This window comes from Plectropomus leopardus, chromosome 11 (assembly GCF_026936395.1).
Source record: "Plectropomus leopardus strain MGB_pleo_1.0 chromosome 11, ASM2693639v1, whole genome shotgun sequence".
Taxonomy (NCBI): Eukaryota; Metazoa; Chordata; class Actinopteri; order Perciformes; family Serranidae; genus Plectropomus; species Plectropomus leopardus.
In genome coordinates, this window is record NC_142186.1 from 179,224 (window position 1) to 200,816 (window position 21,593).

The 21,593-nt window shown below is 41.0% G+C and overlaps 1 protein-coding gene across 4 annotated transcripts in view; it reads left to right on the plus strand.

The window, feature by feature from the left end:
* The window catches only part of LOC121945114 (TGF-beta receptor type-2-like), a 90,495-nt gene that overhangs the window by 33,643 nt on the left and 35,259 nt on the right, over positions 1-21,593 (plus strand). For all 4 annotated transcript variants that reach the window (XR_006105943.2, XM_088084920.1, XM_042489139.2 and 1 more), the window contains 4 exons: positions 7,782-8,077; positions 8,181-8,429; positions 8,595-8,708; positions 9,038-9,175. Coding sequence is in view for 3 of the 4 variants with exons in the window: in XM_088084920.1 (XP_087941046.1) it covers positions 7,782-8,077; positions 8,181-8,429; positions 8,595-8,708; positions 9,038-9,175 (797 nt within the window). In the remaining variant the exon portion in view is untranslated. The remainder of the gene's footprint in view (positions 1-7,781; positions 8,078-8,180; positions 8,430-8,594; positions 8,709-9,037; positions 9,176-21,593) is intronic.

Genomic DNA, 21,593 nt, shown 5'->3' on the forward strand with positions numbered 1-21,593 from the left:
ATGGAAAAGGTGCCCAGCCAGAGCACACCAGACTGGGCCAAGCTGAGGCAGACAGGCTTTTGACTGTGTTCTCCCTGCTGCTGGAGCAGTGAGGGGTTGGCTGCCTCTTTATCCAAGCTGGTAGTGAGAGTCAGACAAGGTAGTTAATGCTAGATCATGAAGCTGTAAAGTTGCTCACATCGTTGGCAGTGTCCAGTGTAGTCTTATTGACTGAGTACAAAGTCAGCTCCCTACTGTGACCACAGACTGAAAGATACAAACCCAGAACTTTTTTTTAAACTGATTGTTACTTTGGAAAGCACCTGATTTACAGCACTCCATGGAGTAGGGAACAGCATGTTGTTTTCAAACTACAGGCCTCAAAAATCACTTCCCTGTAGTGGGCTTATTTGTTTTGCACTGTTACTGTGTGAGTAATGATAGGAAACTGCAGTGTGCTGCTGATGCACCTAAAACACACAAAATAGGCCATGTGTCCTTTCAAGACCTACCCTTACACCACCACCTTATCACCTTTCATGTAGTTATTTTGCAATGGTAGGTTGTTTCTGAAGGGGCAGAGGAGCCGTGGGTGTGAGATAAAACATGGCATAAAGGATATCCACACAGCATTTGGAATCCAAATTACTACAACTAGTTTTTATTGTGCTGAATTTAAGTTGCCTTCACATGCAGAACGGATGCAAAAATTTACAACATTTTTAAAAAATAGCTGTTTTTTTATATAACTGCCTCAATTTCCTCACAAAAAAAAATTAAAACAAAACAGGATCTTAGGATAGGGGAGTGAGTCTTTCAAAATGAACAAAGGAGATTTTAAGGAAATTTGAAGAAAAAAAATATAAATAATAAAAAAATTAAATCAATAAAAATGTGAAAACAAAAGGTTTAAAAATAAATGATAATAAGAAGAGAGGAGAAGGAAAACAGTATGTTACTGTTGTAACTGTTAAGACACAGTGATAAACAATAACAGTATAAATAACTCATGAAGAGAAGTAATCATTATAAGAGGCAAAGAGGAGTATACATTAGTGCAGAAAAAATAACAGGAGGTTGCAGAAACAGGTTATGTTTGTAGAAATTGAATAAATGCTTGCCGGGAAGTGGTGTCATCATTAGTCTTGAAAGAGGAGGATGTATTTTGTGAGGAGATGTAATCAATAAGCATGTTTTTCTAGTGTGTTATGTGTATGGAGTTTTTTATTTCCAGTTCATGAGGATAGTTTTCTTGACGATAGCTAGGGCAATGAGAGGTAAACGAGGGTTTGTATTGTCAAGTTTTTTTTTTTTTTGGATAGGTCTCCTGGTAAACAGAGGGAAGGGCAGAGTGGGACGTGGCAGCCCAGAAAAGATGATAGTAAGTCTGTGATGGTTCTCCAGAAATGTGTACCGGTGTACAATGCCAGGTGGCGTGGATGTAACTGTCTGTGCAATTTTGTGAACAGTGTGAACAGATAGCTGATGAAAATCCCATTTTAAACATTTTTCAACAAGTTCAATTGTTTTTTTTATTACGGAGGAAGTCAGGATTGTGCCATATGTGGGTGAAAAGTGAGGGTGCTAAAGTGGAGTTAATAATTTCATGGAATTTCCACCAGGCTGTCAGAGTTGCTGAAATTGTTATATTTTTGAAACAAGGATGATTTTTAACAGTCTGGCTGAAAAATGGTAAGTCCGACATGGAAATGGCTTTAATAATTGCTTGTTCTATATCTGACCATGTGCTATCTGATTGACTGGGGTGGATCCATCTGTATATGTAATGAAGTTGGCTTGCAAATGAATAGTGGTAAAAGTTAGGTGCTTCAAGTCCCTCTTATTTTTTTGATTTCTATAATGTGACCAATTAAATTCTAGGTGTTTTATTTTTCAAATAAAATTTCTAGGTGATTGAGTCTAGAGTTTTAAACCATGTGAGAGATGGGTGAATCGTAATAATTGTTAGTAGGTAGTTTATTTTTGGTAAAACTGACATTTTAACTGTCGCCATTCTGCCTAAGATGGATAGTGGAAGATTCATCCAGTGGAGAAGATTATCTTTTATTGTTTGGAGTAGTGGAGTGAAGTTAAGACTAACCAACTCTGACAGCCTGGAGGACACATTGATACCTAAATATGTTATGTGGTTTGCGCATAAGGGGATGGGTAATGAGTGATAAAGTAGGTTATGTTTAGGCAACCAGTTACACCAACAACCAAAAATGAAACCATGTATCTGACAACAACTGTGCGGCTAATGAGAGGGATGCTCCCTCCCTGAGGGGTCTGCTCCCCCGTTCCAACATGTACACACCCATAACTGGCTGAACCCTGCAGCTGGCAGGTTCCCTCCTAATGGTCTGGGGACTGCCGCCTGTGGGGCCTGACCAGAAGGACACAATTGGTCCATCATTCTTAGCCCCTCCTTTCATCTCACGATCAGTTGTCAAACTCTGGTCTAAATCCCGACACCAACTATCTACCCCCAATCCTGAACCCAACCATCCTCTGCAACATTTACCTTTCACACAACTACATGCATACATACCTACCCATACATAAAGATATACATCTTTCTCATTTAATTACCTCTTCAAAGTCCACCAAATCTACAGGCTTTCTTACTTCCTCTCTTTTTTCTGTCCTTTTCATCTGTTCTTATATATTTTTTTGTTTCTTTTGTTTTGTTTTGTTTTATTTATTTTATTATTATTATGTTTAGTTTTATGTCTTGTCTTTTTGTGACGTTTTTGCTTATTTGTTTAATTCTTGATCACTGATTATTGCACAACTATTCTTCTCCTTCATTAATGTTTTGTCTCGTTTTGCACATATTGGTCTTACCTTTTTTTGCAAAATAAAGTTAAAAAGAATAATTAAAATAAATAAATTAGCGAGTAGAAATCTTTATGCATCTGCGCTTTGCGTACTGGGATGCCACTACTGTGCTGTCAACACAAGCACATGGTGGGATTACGCTGCACATGTTTAGGCAACAACAGCACATGGCAACCATGGCAACCAACATACATACCCATCCAGCTCCCCTCCAGCCCGCTCTATAGGTGTCCTTGTGCTTCTTATATTATGTTATTACATCATCCTGCTGCATTTCATGAACACATGACAGGTTCCGTCCAGCCACATTCTCAACGGATGCCGCCTGCGGGCGTAAATGGATGCTGCAGGTGCCATCCGGTGGCATTTTCATCTGACGCTGCTCAGCAGTGTTTCATGTGCACGTGAAAAGTGCCCTTTGGCATCGGGCTCTTATGCCACAGTGACTATGTCAATCCTTTTTAATACAAATGTCAGCCAAACGGTTGTATTATGGTTATGTTTTTGTCAGGGCTAGTTTCTGGACCCCAAATCAGCACACAGGCAGGACAGAGTCTTTTAGAGGTTTTATTAACCAAGCGAGATTGTCCACAATAACAACAATGTCCAAAACAGAAGAAAGTCCACGTTGGTGAGCCACCAAGCCAAACCGCAGAACGGGCCAAATCGATGACGTGGTTCGGGGCAGGGGACCCTGCAGGAGAGCAGAGCTGGTGAGTCGAGCAACACAGATGAATTCACTCCAATAATGGCGCAACTCTCAGGAGAGCTGGCTCGCAGAATACCTCTTTCCCTCTGGGAGCAGGAAGGAGGAAGGCGCAGATCTAACTCAGGACAGGAAATGAGCAACAGGTGAAGGTGGTTACTGCTGACGAGGTTGCAGCCAGTGGAAGAAATCAGGCTGATTAGTAGAGAGGTGTGTAAGGAGAGGCTGCAGAGGAGCAGACGTGACAGTTTTGTTTTGTTTTAAAAAACATACCTTTTGTTTTACTGATGTACAGACATGATTGATCAAATCATTGTATAATTTTTTTTTTTTTTGATGCAGTTGTTAGCTTTGTTGCTGCTAATTCAGCTGTTAATGCATGTCTGTGCACAACTGTATCATCTGCATACATTTGTATTTCTATATCATGATACTGTTTTGGGAGATCATTAATGTAAAGGCTAAATAATAGAGGACTCGACACCAATTGTACTCTTCATGTTACTGGACAGTGCATTACAGACTTTAACACTCTACATCCTATGTGATTAAAATGAAGGAATCCATGCCAGTGCTCCAGATGAGTACTAGTGAGCGATTCCCGGCTTCTCAGAGTTTATGTCAAGTTTAGTGCTTAATCAGACAAAGTTATTATTGTAGGTGACTTTAACGTTAGACCCCATCCTGATGAGGCTACTTAAGGAAGTTTAACCCTTAACTGACAATTCTTTATTAAATATAATCAATATAATCATTAAACCTCTTCTAAAGAAGCCCACTCTCGATCCAGAGGTTTAAGCAAACTATAGACCAATATCTAATCTCCCCTTTATTTCTAAAATCCTTGAGAAAGTAGTTGCTAATCAGCTCCAAGACAGTAGTTTATTCTAGGATTTTCACAATACAAAGATGACACTGGTATTACTAATGACTTACTGATTGCCTCTGATAAAGGTCTGGTCTCTGTATTAGTCCTATTAGATCTCAGTGCCGCATTTGACACCATTGACCATCACATCCTACTGCACAGACTGGAACACTTAATTGGCCTTAAAAGAACGACACTATGCTGGTTTAAATCATACTTATTAGATTGTTCCCAGTTTGTTCATATTAATGATCAATCCTCTGTGCATACTAAGGTCTGTTGCAGAGTACCATACGGTTCTATGCTTGGACCAATGCTTTTCACTTTATTTATGCTTCCCCTAGGCAACATCATTACAAATCACTCAGTGTCTATCTATGAAGCCAGATGAAACCGATCAGTTACCTAGACTACAAGCAAGTCTTAAGGACATAAAAGCCTGGATGAGCCACAATTTATTGATGTTAAATTCAAACAAAACTTAAGTTACTGTACTTGGCCCCAAACACATTAGAAACTCTTTTTCTAAGGATATAATTTCTCTAGATGGCATTGCCTTGGCCTCCAGCACAACTGTAAGAAACCTCGGAGTTATATTTGATTTAGATTTATCGTTTGCCTCTTATATAAAACAAACTTCAACGACTGCATTCTTTCACTTATGTAACATTGCAAAAATTAGGCACATCCTGTCTCAAACCGATGCCAAAAAAATAGTGCACACATTTGTTACTTCTAGGCTGGATTACTGTAACTCCTTATTATTGGGTTGCCCCAACAAGTCTCTAAAGTCTCACCAACTAGTCGAGAACGCTTCCTAACTTGAACCAAGAGAAGGGATCATATTTAACCCGTTTAGCTTCTTTGCATTTGTGCTCCCTTGTTTCGTATTTTTCCGGATCTTGGCTGCAATCTTGGCCCGCCTTTATCGTGGTGATGGCTGTGCTGATGGTGTGATCCTGCCTTTGGCTGTGCTTGTGTTGTGGCTGCACTGTTACTGTACCTCCAGCTCAGCCTGGATCGTGGTCATGATTGTGCTGTGGTCCTGTCTGTGGCTGCACCCGTAATGTGGACCTTAGTTGCGCCCATGCCCTGATCTTGCTTGACACCAACTTCTACTGCTGTTTTTATTAGTCATGCCGCCACTATTAATATACACATGGGACTGTCACTGCCACTTTTGGTATTTGCATGTAACATCACGTGCTTTCATAAATTGCATTTATTAATTTTATGTCTATCACTATTGTTATATGTTATGTTTTTGCTACCATCATTGCTGTGCATCTCTTCCCCTCTCTTCCTCTCTCTTCACTCCTCAGTCGCTCTTCCTGAGGTTTCTATTGCCCCCCACCATTACAGGGTTTTTTTGAGGGGAGTTTTTCCTTGGTCGATGTGAGGGTCTAAGGAGAGAGGGATGTCATATCCTGTAAAGCCCTCTGAGGCTCATTAGCTGAATCCATGTCTGTATTAAGAGGATGCAATCAATCATTTTTGCTATATTTTTCTTTTTTTTCAACACCATGGCCCCTTGTACTGAAGCACGACTTTTCTACGATAAGGAAACACTTATCAACATCAGGAAAAGTTGTGTGGGTTTTGGACTGAATGCAGCAGACCATAAGAGGATCCCCACTTGTGGTGTGTGCTGAGCGGCCAGTAAGACATACAGGGGAGAAACAAAACCGAACGTGCTGGATGAAGAGAGGGAGGAGAGCCAGCATCAGGGCAGACTTGGAACGACTAGGAACGACTTGGAACGGAAGCTGTTCCTCTGCCAGGCCTTCTTCTAGCTAATATCTGCTTGCAGACGCATGTCATAATACAATAACGATAGGTGCGAAATTATTAAATGCACTCTATGATGATATTGTGGGTGTTGATAAGAGTCTCACACAGAATATTAGCCCTTAAAAGAGCATAAGGTAGAGCAGAGGTATAAAACTTTAAGGAGTATGGAGGAGGACTTTTAAGGGGCTTAAGAGTTTCTTGAGCAGAGGAGAACATAACACAAAGGCAACGATAGTGGAAAAATATTATACAAATGCTAAATGACAGTGAGTTAACGGAGCACGACAGATAAGATGGTGGGGAGAGATTGTTTGTGGTTGATCTCATTAGAGAAATGTTTACATCTCCCACCCAATGTAAACAGACCATAACTTCAAAAATAAAGTCAGTAACATTAAGACATTTGGTACCTGGAAAAATGTTACAGTGACACAGTGTAGTCACCACAAAGTGTGCTTTCAGTTTCATATTGTGATGCAGTTCATTTAATTTCCACTGGGTGTCTACATCTTGCAGGCTCACATAAGGGTGTGTCTGTGACAACCAATCACATGTGTTAAAAGAATGTGTCATACCTAGCAACAGGTTCACAAAACAAACAAAGCTACTCTTCTGTATAAAATAACTCTGTATAGGGAAAACTATTTCAAAGGTTTTCAAGGTTCAAAGTTTCTAAATTCTGCCCATATTCAGCACTCTACCTCAGTATTTTATCAGAAAATTTCAATTATTCAACCTAAAATGTATGAAAGCCCCAGACTAATATGGAAAAGAATCTTGGTTGTGAGATTAGGGAAGGTTTCTAGTAAGATGTGATTTCAAATGCAGACTGGGCTTTAAGGGAAGCCAGGATGTAAATCTGTCCAATCTAAAATTGTACATAGATATTATCACACACCCCTTAAAAAGTTTAATACAGGCTTAACCCAGGACAATAAAGGCAGGAAATGTCACATAGATATGGGCACATTTCTCCATACTCTATGGGAATGTTCCCTGGTATTACCTTTTAGAAGGTGGAACTGAAAATCCTGAAAGGTGGCTTAAACAGCCTCTACCAGAACTATCACAATGATGTCTGTTAGAGGAAAAATCTGTTGTGCCACCAGACCTTTCCAAAGCAGTGTTTGGACTGATGAGAAAGGTTGATGAGGTTTACTTGTAGTGGCCATGTTTATTCTACGTCGGACATATTTCTGCATTTACAGAGTGACTCAAAGGAACAGAGTGCTATCTTTCAAAATATTGTTGCAAGGTAAATAATGTCCCGAGCAATACTATTCAAAAATGGCTAATCCTGGTGATGGGAGTCTGAAGGTTGGCATCTGATGATCTGAGTTGGCGAGTGACGTATGAAAAGGTCTATAAGGTCTGAGAGGGCAAGGTTATTGATGGCTTTGTAGATGATGAGGTTGATCTTGAAGTGGTGCTGATCCAGTAGTCTTAATCGTGTTTGTAGTCCAATGTCAATCTATTCATTTGCTTTCTTTTCTGTGTATTACTTATAAGATGCTCGTTCTTATACCATACACTCTCCAGCTTTTTATTTATCTCATCTTCTCTTCCTCTTCTTTCTCTCCTCTTCTTCTTTTATAGTTGTGGATCCAACTCTGGATGATCCCTTGGTATCAGTGATTCTGGTGAGCCTGCTACCCCTGCTGGTGATGGGGATTGTGGTTACAGTAATGTTCTACTGGTACCGAGGCTATCGGGGACGCATAAATCAAGAATGGGAGAGTAGCATTAAGAAGCGCAAACCAAAAGCTGGTGGGCTGGACTGCAGTGACGCCTGCACCATCATGATGGATGATGATAGGTCAGACAGCAGCTCAACGCATGCCAACAACCTGAACCACAACACTGAGCCACTGCCTTTAGAGCTGGATCTGCTGGTACAGACGAGTAGTATTTCAGAGTTGCTCTGTGGAGCTAGTTTGCTTTAAGACATTGTATTTGATATTCTAATCAAAATTATAACTTTTGATTCTGTACCAGGTGGGAAAGGGTCGCTTCGCCCAGGTATACAAAGCTAAGCTGAAGCAGACCACCTCAGATCATTTTGAAACAGTAGCTGTAAAGATTTTCCCCTATGAGGAGTATGCCTCCTGGAAGAATGAGAAGGACATCTTCTCCAATACAGACCTTCGACACGAGAACATCCTCCACTTCCTGACAGCTGAGGAGAGGAAGGTGGAGAAACAGTACTGGCTCATCACTGCCTTTCACCACAGAGGAAATCTTCAGGTGAGAGTGCCAGTGTCAGGTAAACCTAACACGAGTGGGGCAGTATTGCTACATGCTGGGATTCGCGGTTTTCCACGGTAAATAGTCTTTTGTCATTTATATGATACAGTGTTAACCTGTTTTAAATTCACAATGCCTCCAATCCAATTGTCCCTCTACCCCCAGGAGCACCTGACACATCATGTGATCAGCTGGGAGGAGCTGCAGGTACTGGGCAAGTCTCTGGCCCGAGGTGTTGCCCACCTCCACAGTGACCGTCTCCTTTGTGGGCGCCCTAAGGTAGGACTGTGTGAATGTGTCCATGTGACAGTTGGCAAACACCATTTTGGGGTTAAAAATCTCTACTTACCACAATAACCATTATCACAGTAGAAGAACAGAAAGAAACAGCAAACATCACATACAGAAACTATTTATAACCTAATGAGGATCAGATGAGATTAGACACAAAGTCTAAAGCCTCACTGAGTCTAATGAATGTCAGCATTATTAATATAAAATGTCTTTATATAATGTTTATAAATGTGTATATGCTCTATTTTAATTAAGTTTATTACTTCTGACAACAATACTTCAATTGTGCTGAAAGGCTTCTATTGTGTTTAAAGGTGCCCATTGTCCATCGAGACCTAAAGAGCTCCAATATTCTGGTAAAGAATGACCTGACATGTTGCCTGTGTGATTTTGGGCTTGGACTCCATCTGGACAGCAGCCTGTCTGTGGATGACCTTGCCAACAGTGGTCAGGTCAGATGAGAATTCTGTTTCATTCAGTCTCCCCTCAGTCTCTTCAGTGTCTTCCCTTGGTTTTGTGTGTGTGTCTGTGTTCATTTTCTATGTACTGTATTTATCTATAGCTTATTTATTTCTTTATTTTTATGCATTTTACTTTGATTGTATTTCACTTAATGTTACATGTATAATCTGTCCTCTGCTCCGCCTGACTCTGTCTGACTGTGGGTTGTGTGTGCATGTGTATATGTGTGTGTAAAATAAAAAGAAATATGATAAAATTTTAAAAATAACAATAATAATAATTTCGGATGAAGCATGGGGTCCTGTGGGGTGTGTGTGTGTGCAGGAGGACAACACTGTACTGCAAAAACAATTTTGTTACAAGTAAAACTGACTGACTGAGTGACTGAGTGAGTGAGTGAGTGAGTGAGCGAGTAGGAGACTGTGTGAGTGTTCACATATATGACTCAAGGACCTCTGGTGGTGGTTGTAATTCACAATTGTTAAAAAACCTGTTGTACCGACTGTTTTACACAGTCATTCACTGCTGAATCCTCCTTCCTCTCGTCCAGCCAGTCAGGCCACAAGTTTTCCAGAAATAGTTTTGGCTAAAAACAACAAGCCTCACCATCCATTGCATCCAAATTTGGCCTTTATCATCTGACTTATAAGCTGACATCCATATAAGAGTTTTGCCTTAATTACACCTAGAGCATCTGCAGATTAGTTTCGTACCTGATACGACATGATCCAAGTTTGGCAGTTACAAAATGATTTAGTCATTAGTCTTGACTGTAAGGGAGCTTGGGGGAACAAAAGTACCAAAGAGTCAAATAAACTGCTGGTGATACAGCTTATTTGTATTGACACACATTGACATTATCCATGTCAATTTTTTCAAGTCAAGTCAGTTTTATTTATAAAGCTCATTATCAAAAATCACAATTTGCTTCAGAGAGCTTTACAGCTTACGAGACCCTTCTGTCCTTAGACCCTCACATTGACTAAGGACAAACTCCCCAAAAAACCCTATAACTGGAAACTAATGGTAGGAACCTCAGAAGGAGCGGCTGAGGAGGCATTCTTCTTCCAGGACGGACAGACATGCAATAGATGTTATAAAAAACAATTAAATTAAAGGAGATTATAAAAAGATATATAGGAAAGACAAAGAGAGAAGAGAAAGAGAGGGAGGACAAGAGACCCAAACTGGAAGATGGTTCCATAAAGAGGAGCATGTTAGCTGAAGGCTGCTTTTGGAGATTTAGGAATCACAAGTAACACTGCATTTTAAGAGCGCAGTGCTCTTGAGGGATGATAGGGAACTATGAGCTCTGAAAGATAGAAAGAAGACGGAGCCTCACCATTTGGAGCTTTGTAAGTAAGGAGAGGTATTTTAAATTCAGTTCTGGATTTTACAGGGAGACAGTTCAAAGGCACTAAAACAGAAGAATTGTCATTGTTTCCCCACCATTTCCCCCTGAAGGAGACTCAGTCCCCCCCAAAAAGTCGAATCAGTTTTGTTTGTTTTTAAGATTTTTTTTAGTGCTTTAACCTTTATTGTGATAGGACAGTTGCGTGAAATGGAGAGAGAGAGAGAGGAGACAACATGCAGCAAAGGGCAGAAGCTGCAATTAAACCCACGGCCACTGCAGTGAGGACTTAGCCTCTGTACATGGGGTGCCAGCTCTACCAACTGAGCTACTGCATGCTGGAAAGGTCAAATCAGTTTTATTGTGTCCTTTATGTATAGTGCTGAATCACAACAGAAGTCATATAAGGTCACTTTTAATAAAGAATTGGTTCAGTCTCTACAGCGTCGCTGTCACTTCCCCTCCGTTCGCATGGGGCTTTGGCCTGACATGCACACACACAGCCCATCTGTTCAATTACACTTTATCAGGTGGAGGCAGTGCTCTGTCTACTAAGCATAATGTCAAGTCAAGTCAAATCAATTTTATTTATAGAGCACATTATCACAAAACATGGTTTGCCTCAGAGGGCTTTACAGTGTACGACATCCCGCTGCCTTTAGACCCTCACATCACCCAAGGAAAAACTCCCGAAAAAGAACCCCTGTAACAGGGGAAAAAAGAAAAGAAAGAAACCTCAGGAAGAGCGGCAGAGGAGGATGAGGGATCCCTCTTCCAGGCCAGACAGACGTGTAATAGATGCCGTAAATAACAAATGAAATACAATTATGGCAAAAAGGAAAGAGAAGGAGAAGGGGGGATAGGGAGGTGTCCAAAGGCTAATTAAAACAGAGACCAGATCTGAATCAGAAGCAATCAATAAGTCGTTATTAAGTTTTACTAGTGCCGTCTCTGTACTATGATGAAGTCTAAAGCCTGACTGAAAGTCTTCAAATAAACTATTGTCTACGAGAAAGTCACAGAATTGATGAGCAACCACTTTCTCAAGGATTTTAGAAATAAAGGGGAGATTAGATATCGGTCTATAGTTAGCTAAAATCTCAGGATCGAGAGTGGGCTTCTTTAGAAGAGGTTTAATGACAGCTACTTTAAAGGACTGTGGTACATAGCCCGTTAATAAAGACGCATTGATTACATCTAACAAATAATTGTCTAATAAGGGTAAAGCTTCCTGAAGTAGCCTAGTTGGGATGGGGTCTAGCAGGCATGTTGATGGCTTAGATGCAGAAATCAGAGTAGAGAGTCGGCGAAGGTCAATGGGGGAAAAATGGTCCAAATAAATTCAAGGTCTTGATGCCATATCCAAGCTACCTGAGTCCAGGATAAGGTCAGTTAAGGGCAAGAGGTGATCGATTCTATGTCAAATAGTTATAATTTTATCATTAAAGAAACTCATAAAGTCATTACTGCTTAGAGTCGAATGAATACAAGGAGCTGTGCTATGGAGCTGTGACTCTGAGTCAGCCTGGCTGCAGTGTTGAAAAGAAACCTGGGATAATTTTTATTTTCCTCAATTAATGATGAGTAATAATTTGCTCTGGCATGGCGAAGGGGCCTTCTTATACATTTTTTTTTTTGTAATTCACTTTTTATTGCCTTTGAACATTAGAACAATAAGAACAGTGCATACGTGAATTAGAACAGGATAAGTCCACTACGACATAATCTTAACAGAACAACAGAAAATACTGAAAGAAACATAAAACAAAACAAAAAAACAAACAAAAAAACTAACAAAAATAAATAAATAAATTAAAAAAGGGAGGGGTGTATATATATATATATATATATATATATATATATATATACATTCACATGTCCAGGGTCCAATCTTCTCAAAATCCTCTCCTCCCACAGTCACCACCGTACTTCAATCCATAGCCAAGCCTTTGTTACAATTAAAATAATCCATCTTTTACATGAGAATCAATCTGCAATGTTTCTCTGATCAACCATCTTGTCAGTGGTCCAAGTAGGGGCCCCATAATTTCAGAAACACCTCCTCTCGGTTGTTTAGCCTAAAAGTCAGCCGTTCATAATTGGCTATTTTGGTCATTTCCTCCAACCATTCATTGAATGGGATGAGATTTTTTGATTTCCAATGTCTGAGAACAATCCTACACCCTGTTGTGAGGGCCAGCTTACACCACAGAGTCTGCTGAAACATATATCCATGTAGGTGGAACCATGTGAGAGGTAGCCTGACCTGCATGTGACCTTTGCCAGGTTTCTCTGGCAAATGACATCAGTGGATTTCTAGATGGGATTTTACCTCCAGTTTGTGACATAAAAGCCTGCAATGGAATAGGTTCTGTAAGTTCCTTTTCAATCAGGACCCAGCCCGGAGCAATACCTATTTTAGCCAACTGGTTGAGGGAAAAGGCATAGTGGTACCAATCCAATGGAGATTGAGGCTTCCATCTTCAATTGCAGCACTCATCTTAATTCTATTTAAACGGGGTCTTTTACCCCCTCATAAGAAAAAGTCTACCACTACATTGAATTTTTTAAGTAAAGGGGGAGGGAGGCTTATGGGCAATAGGTGCAGGATATAGTTAATTTGTGGAATAATCATCATTTTCAAGATGTTTATTCTGCCCAGTAGAGATAACCCTAATTTAACCCAGTTTTGTAGAGTGTTCTCAATTTTCAGCAGGAGGGGGAGGAGGTTTTCTGTCATAATATCCTTTAAACCTGGTGTAAGCTTTATCCCCAGGTACACCAAACCTGAAGGGAGCCAATTAAACTGCCAATTCTGTCTAATACTTGGTGGACATAGTCTGGACAGTGACATTGCTTCTGATTTTCCCCAATTTATTTTGTAGCCAGAGATATGAGAGAAAGTGTCAATTAAAGACATAATTTTAGGGACAGCTGTTTCTGGATTTGAGGCCATTAACAAAATACCATCTGCATACAGCAGTAATTTGTGTTCCATCTTTCCAGCTAGAATACCCTTAATATCTGAATTATTCCTGATGGCAGCTGCTAAGGGTTCTAACGCCAATGCAAAAATTAGAGGACTCAGGGGACATCCCTGCCTCGTACCCCGGTGTAGGGGGAAACAAGAGGACATGTTCCCGTTTGTCAACACTGAGGCCTTGGGGTTGCAGTATAGAAGTCTAACCAATTTTATAAAGGAGGGGCCTAATCCGAATCTATGTAGTGTTCTAAACAAGTATGTCCACTCAACTCTGTCAAACGCTTTCTCTGCATCTAGAGAGAAAGCAACTATGGGTTTAGGGCAATTTCTCACCTGCCAAATCAGATGTAGTAACCTACGTACATTATCTGCCGAAGACCTACCCTTAATAAACCCCACCTGATCCGGATGAATCAGGCTGGGCAGGTGTGCCTCCAGTCTTGTGGCTAATATCTTGGCCAGTATTTTAGCATCTACGTTTATTAGAGATACTGGCCGATAACTCCCACACTGCTGTGGATTTTTGCCTTTTTTATGTATTAGGGTTATTACCGCAGATTGCATACTCTCTGGCATATTGCCTCTTTTAACTGCATCTCGAAATACTGTCACTAGCCTCGGTGCTAGTAGGTCAGCAAATTCTTTATAAAAATCTGTTGGTAGCCCATCATTCCCAGGGGCTTTCCCAGAGCTCATTTTTCTTATAGCTCGTTAAACCTCCTCCAATGTAATATCTCCACCAATCTCCTTTTGTTTTTCCTCGGACAGGGCCGGCATTGTGACAGAAACCTATCTATTTCCCTTTGTTCTATCCCATCCTGTGAAGCATATAATTTCTGAAAAAAAGTCCTAAATGATTCATTAATTTCTCCCGTCTGTCACTAAGGTCCCATTTTCATTCTCCACAGAGGTTATTAATGTGCGATTGAACTGTCGTTTCACTCTTTGGGCTAAAAATCTCCCAACCGCTTCTCCTTTCTCATAGTACTTCTGTCTTTTTACCTTTTTAATAAAATCACGTGATTTTTCATTTTTCAGCAAAGAGGTATTGAGTCTCCAATGGCCTCAAGGGGTTTCAGATTCAGTTTTAGAACCCAACACCACTTCAACTGGAGCATGGTCCGACAATACAATATTACCAATTGAAGCAGCGATAACTGTGTTCACTAATTGTTTAGATATTAGAAAATAATCTATTCTTGAATATGAAGAGTGTGGGTTTGAATAGAATGTATATTCCCTTTCTTGGGGGTGAAGAGTTCTCCAAATGTCAACCAGACCCAGCTCATCTTCCAAAACCTCAATGGCTAGTTGTGATTTATATACTAACCTTGTATTAGTGACTCTTAATTTATCTATAGCTGGATCTCTTACCTGATTAAAATCCCCCCCAATAATTATATAAGTATTTCCCAATTGTTTTGCTACACAGCAAATGTTAGCGAAAAAATGTGGACAGTCTATATTTGGTGCATATATATTAATGAGAGAGCATCTGCTACCAAACAAATCTGCCACCCACCTGCCCTCTCTGTCCGAGAGTTGTTTGTGAATAGCGATATTTACATTTTTACGTAGTAGGATACAAACGCCCCTTTTGCTAGATGAATAGGCGCTATAAAATATTTTACTGACCCAATCCCTCCACAGCTTTGTTGATTCCTCATTATCTAAATGAGTTTCCTGCAAGAAACAAACATCCACTTTCTTTTGATTAAGATACAGGAGAAGTTTCTTCCTTTTAAGAACGAGATTGGCCCCTTTAATATTCCAAGACAGGAACTTAAGTGTATCTACCATACTAACATAAAAACTCTACTATTTCACTCTCATCATCATGATTAACTGTGAGAAACATATATCCATGTAGGTGGAACCATGTGAGAGGTATACAAATACACAAATACAAGGAAGGAAGAAAAGAAGGAGACAACCGAGGAAAGAGAAAAAAAAACCCAAAACAAGACAAAACAAAAAAACCCGGAACAAAACAAAAAAACAGACAAACAACAACAAAAAAAAACATACATTTGAGAGCCATGAAGAACGGAATGGCTCTCTTAACCCTGGAACCAAACCAACGAAACAGTACATCCGTGAAGCTCTTGAAGTCCCAACCCAGATCCTCTTGCCTCGCCATTCCACGCACTCCTTCTCCCTGGCGGCCTGCAGCACCGCTTCTCTGGCTCCAAACCTCAGGAAACGCACCAGGACATGCCGGTCTCTGTTGCTCCGCTGACCTACTCTGTGGGCGCGCTCGATTTCGAATTCAGGGCCCATTTCGACATCTAAGGCTTCTGCAAGAAGCTTCTGCACAAACTTTTGCATGTCTCGGCCTTCTGCACCCTCCTCCCTACTATCCGGACGTTGTTACGACGGCCGGCGTCTTCAAGGTATGTCATTTTCTCTTGTAGCTGGGTGATGGTTTTAGCCGCCATGCCTACTGTGACATCCAATTTCAGACCCTGATCTTCCAGGGCTGATATTCGAGTCTCGGCTTCCGTCACTCGAGCTCCCAGCTTATCCACCGCTGTCTGGACTGCGTCCATGCCCGATTTTAATCCGCTCATATCGGAAGCGATGCCCTGTAGCAACGTTTTAATGGTCATTATCTCGGCCGCGGTATCCGTCTGTGATGGTCCTGGTGTGGCCGCCATGTTATTCTCTGTGCCTCCCTCCGTCTGTCACGTGAGGCTCCTCAAACCGTACTGTGTAAGAGTTTTCTGGACTTGTTACATACTAAAAGAAAGTTGCGCTGTACCCCGTGAATATTTTCCGGTGTTTAGGATATATCAATCGTGCTTTTAAAAGGGGGGCGGCCCCGCAGCGATTATACTACGCAGCCATCTTGGACGCTTGCTCCACCCGGAACCCCTTCTTTAACATTTTAAGACTATCCAGCCAGATTAAAAGGGACTCTTCCATGCTGGTTGAACGCCAGTTTCTTTGTTTGTTCCAATTTGCGGATCTGGGGTTTAAACCATGGAGCTAATTTTCTTTGTTTCATTATTTTCTTCTTGAAAGGTGCAACAGAGTCAAGAGCTGATTGCAGTGAGCCAGTAGCACTATCAACGAGACAATCAATTTAAGAATGACTTAAGTTAGTAAGAGTATTCTCTCAGTCACTGTAAGACATGGTAATGATGTCAAAGCAGAAGGAATCAGTTTCTTAAATTTAGCCACTGCTGAATCGGATAGACATCTTGGATAGTAATTCTTACTGAGGGGCTTGCAGTTGAGTAATAAAAAATTGAAAGTTATTAAATAATGGTCTGACAGAGCGGTGTGGTTGTAGCGATGGGTGGCTTTATGTACACACTAACTGAAGCCAATTGAATCCAAAAGCGTAGAGAAAGCAGAACTAAGTCTATCATTATTAATTTCTATGTGAATGTTAAAATCCCCTATAATAATTACTTTGTCTGATTTAAGCACTAAACAGGCCAGGCTTTCAAATGAACTATAGTTTAGCTTAGCCTTAGTGTGAATTGCTAAGCTTGAATCGAAAATAGCAGCGACTCCCCCTCCTCAGCCATTGTCGCGCGCAATGTGAGTATTTATATGACCAGGAGGAGTGGATTCATTCAGGCTAACGTACTCATCAGGACACAGCCAGGTCTCTGTGAGGCAGAATAAATCAATATGGTTATCCAATATTAAATCAGTAACTAAAAGACCTTTGGTTGATAAAGATTTAATGTTTAAGAGTCTGCATTTAATTTTCCCTTTTATTTGTTTTAAATTTAAACAACTGTAGTGGTCAGGGACAGACACCGTTTTTATAACATTTACAATATGGTTGTGTGACTGTTCTAGAAGCTCAGAAAAGCGTGTAAGACTGCGACTCTGCACCCTGGTCCCAACTCTGGGATGTCATGGCTTTGAGCTTCTAATAAACTCGGCCAGATTCCTAGAGAGGAGAGCAGCTCCATCCAAAGTGAGATGGATGCCATCCCTCCGGATAAGACCAGGTTTACCCCAAAAAGAGTGCCAATTTTTAACGAAGCCTATACTATCACTAAAGGAGGCAGAGGAGTAGCTAAACATCTGACACATTGAGCAAGAGAGCGCAGCAGAAGAGGGAGAAGAGCAGGGAGAAGCCATCGCTAACCAGAGCTAAAGCTAAAGTAGCTAACGAGCTAACAGTGAGTGAGTGGCTGTTTGATTAAACAGGAAAAAACACTGAGAGGAGAAGACAGTTGTGAGTGTTTGTGTAAAACTTGTGTGAGTTGTCAGTCAGAGACAAATGAGAAGCAGCCAAAGTAAGGAGCAAGTTAGATGATTAGCTGGGAATCACTCGTAGGAGCAGCACAGAGATGCTACAAGAGGCACAGACATACACCGGAAGTGAGGTATCACGCTTACTGCAGTACGTCAGCACGTCAAAATAATGGCGGTCGGTGCTTATCTGTGTCGCTGTGAATTGGTTATCATTATGTCAGAGGTCAAAATGCACAGAGTACGCATATTGTCTGTGGTGCACAGTCTTAACCACTGTGTGTCCTGTGTTTCACTGAACATCCAACATGCAGCAGCTGGTTAACCAACGTAACGGAGCCCAAGAGATTAATTTTACTATTTACAACCACTGACAAAAACGAGCAGGCCTAATGAAAACAAATAACACACCTGGCTCATCACAGCAGACTGTCAGCACAGTGCAGAGTGGGAGGACAAATACCTGAGTTTTTCCTTACAGCGTCTGAACAGTTAAACGTTCAGCAGAGGAAAGTGACTTCTTCAGACTCCTACAGAAGATTTTGTTTTAGTTTAAGTTTCTAAATACATTGCTTTGTCTGTCATTCAGCTGCTCTGTCTGTTGCTTTTGTTATTATCAGGGGCAGATGTAGTGATTTAGGGGCCTGGTGCCTCAGTCCAACTGCCTTGTTTTGATTTCATCCACTCTCTAACTGGGAATGATGGTGGACTGTTGTTATCTGAAGAAGTTATACTGTTCTCTACACCCCAATGTAACTAAAATAGACTAGTGCAAATGATGTGGAATTGCAACAAACACCAAAGGATGACAGACTTTGATCCAACTTGACTGTGAGAGAGGAAATACTCCTCTAGGCTCAACAAGACTGAACTTGATGGATAACTATATAAATAAATAAACTACTTTGTTTATTAAAAAGTTATAAATACAGCACATAGACAGGCCTCATGCTAATGACATATAGCTCTATGTCTTTATTATAGAGTTGTTCTTTAATAACAGTGTTTCCCCTACCATTATATTGAAAAGGGATCCGCCAGCCCCGAAAACATTCCCGGATGTGTACTAAACACTTGTGCTGATCAGCTTGTTAATATTTTAACTGACATCTTTAACATCTCACTCTCACAAGAGACTGTTCCCTCCTGCCTCAAGACAGCCACCATTGTCCCTATACCTAAAAAGTCTGCTGTGTCTACTCTTAATGACTACCGCCCTGTGGCTCTTACGCCCATCCTGATGAAGTTCTTTGACAACATCCCTGCCAGCCTGGATGCTCACCAGAATGCTTTCAGAACCAACAGATCCACAGAGGACGCCAAATCCACTGCTCTTCACTCAGTCTTCACTCACCTGGAGGGCCCACCCCAGGGCTGTGTGTTCAGCCCCCTTCTGTTCACACTGTACACCCATGACTGCACTCCCAGTCATCAGGAGAACTCTATTGTGAAGTATGTAGACAACACCGCCATCATTGGCCGGTCAAGAGACACTGTTTTACGAACCCAAAACATCCAACAGGGGGTTGTTAATTAACTTAACTTATACTCCCTGGGGATGTCTGCAAACACGCTCTGCCTTTTTAAGCCACGGGAAAGTGTCAGTATCTGACACCCTCCATCCTGACATATGGTGGAAAGTAAAGCACTCCGAAGGCCCCATCAGCATGTCACAGGATGTAGGGCGTCTGAATGACCTCCTGGGGTCACCCAGGCAATACCAAGCAACCATCGTATTGCCTCTCCTGCTGAGATAACAAAAGGTCGAACATTGGGTAAAGTCATTAATATAACCCTGTGTTGTGATAAACATCTGACAGAATGACTTGGACCAAGGTTGTAAGTTAAAATTTCCCTTTCTTCCCTAATCTTTGTGACTGGGGGTGAGGTTGTCTCCCTGCTTCAGTAAACAGATAGGAGCACCTCCCATTCTTTTCATCTCATGTAATTTGAAGGAGTTAGGTAAAGTACGTTTTATTCCCCTTTGTTATAATGGAGCTATACTGCCATCTAGTGGTCTTAGTTATTAGTAAGCTCGTAACCAACTTTGTAGTTACATCATATTTTGAATTCATTGTATAATGTTAAAAGTAATCCTATATCTAAGTAATCACCAAGTTTCTTAGGATCCATGGTACAATGTTATGTTATGCGTGGTCATTTCACAAAATTGAGCAAAGGCTCTTCAGAATCATGTGTTACGTTATAAATTACTTTTAGGTCTCCTAACATGCATTTGAAGTTACTGTGATGAGACTATAGTGGTGAGGAGATACGTGAATTTATACACCACGGGTTAGATCGCGTAATTCGTCATAAAGTTCAGAGACATAAATGTCTCCTAAATTACATTAGGTCTTTTAGAAACTTATACCAGATGTGTGATCACTCGGTGCAAAAGTTCGCTAACTCCGCCTTCCATCCGCACCCCATAATCGAAAGATAAAAACTGAGTGACTCTCTCTAAGTCAGCACTCTCTCTCTCTCTCTCTCTCTAAGCTCTCTCTTCTCAAGGCTTCTCCTCTTCTCTCTTCTGAAGTTTTTCTTCGCTCCTTTTTACCGTGGTGCGTCTCGTGCATCCATGCTCGCAACTTTTCTTTTCTTCAATTTTATAAGCGGAGCCGCAACAGCTCACCAGAGCTTTGCTGAACTTTAACTTTTGAAGCCATTTTCTTTTAAATCTCTTTGACGCTTTTCTTTATACCAGTTTTTGGTCAGTAAAGACACTTTTGGTAATTCGTTTTTAAGTAAAATCAAATCAATAATTTAAAGCGACTCCCTCAGACCAGTGGGATTACTTTGATTATTTCTGCGAGTTTTAATTGAGAAGGACACTCCGCGATTCGCCATCAACTTTGCCACGGATCTAGAAGCAACACCTGCTGCACAAACTATCAGCATCCGTTGCCTGCCCTTAAGGACTTTGTTTAAAGATTTTTACCGGTTCGCTGAGGCGAACACCAAGGCCAGTTAAAGACCGCCGCACACCGACTCCACCTGCCCGGCCGCCGCCGCCTTTCAGCGGGTCACCTCGTCTGGAAGACGCGCCGCAGCTCTCCCCTGGAGTGACGCGAGGACCTGGACCTCCCCGGAGAAGTCTAATCAAGTCGACAAAAGTAGGCAGAATAACATTTTCTAGTGATCAGAGTTGATGTCGTATAGCGAAGCTTTAATGCCAAATTTCAGTGCGCATCCACGCTTTAGATGGTCACGTATTTCCTCCACTATCATCCATAATTAATTATTTACATCACCTGAACATACATCATGTAGGTTCCCTTTTATGTGTTCACTGTCCTTTTATATGTCATACTATTTCATCTATTTACTCTTCATTTTATTAGTCTAAATAAATTATCCTCATTTATCGCCAAGTTGTTGTCTGTGGATATTATTTCATGAGAGAAACAAGATCAATGTATACAGAATAAACGGTACAGATTATGAGATTGATTAAAGTAATGACATGTCTTAACACTGTCACAATTTAAGATTTAATTTTCTCCTGAATGGAGAATGGTGCCCCTTTTACTTTGACGAGTGCAAAATCCAAATTTTAATGTAGTTATTAATAACCGCTACAATATGCAGAGCTTATTGTAATGAGCTGCAGCTGTGAGGTGGGTGAGCAGAGTTGGCTGATGAGGTGGGCGTGGCTTGCAGGTAGAGTGGAGCAGAGGGAGGGTGAGTGGAAAAGTACTCAGAAGAGTGACAGGAGGGGAATGAGAGACAGGGGCTGTGACAGATGACAGTTCATACCAGGAGGAAATCAACAGTCTGCACAGCAAAGACACACACCCCTGTCTACATCAGTGGAGCTGAGGTGGAGCAGGTAAACAGCTTAGGTTCCTTGGAA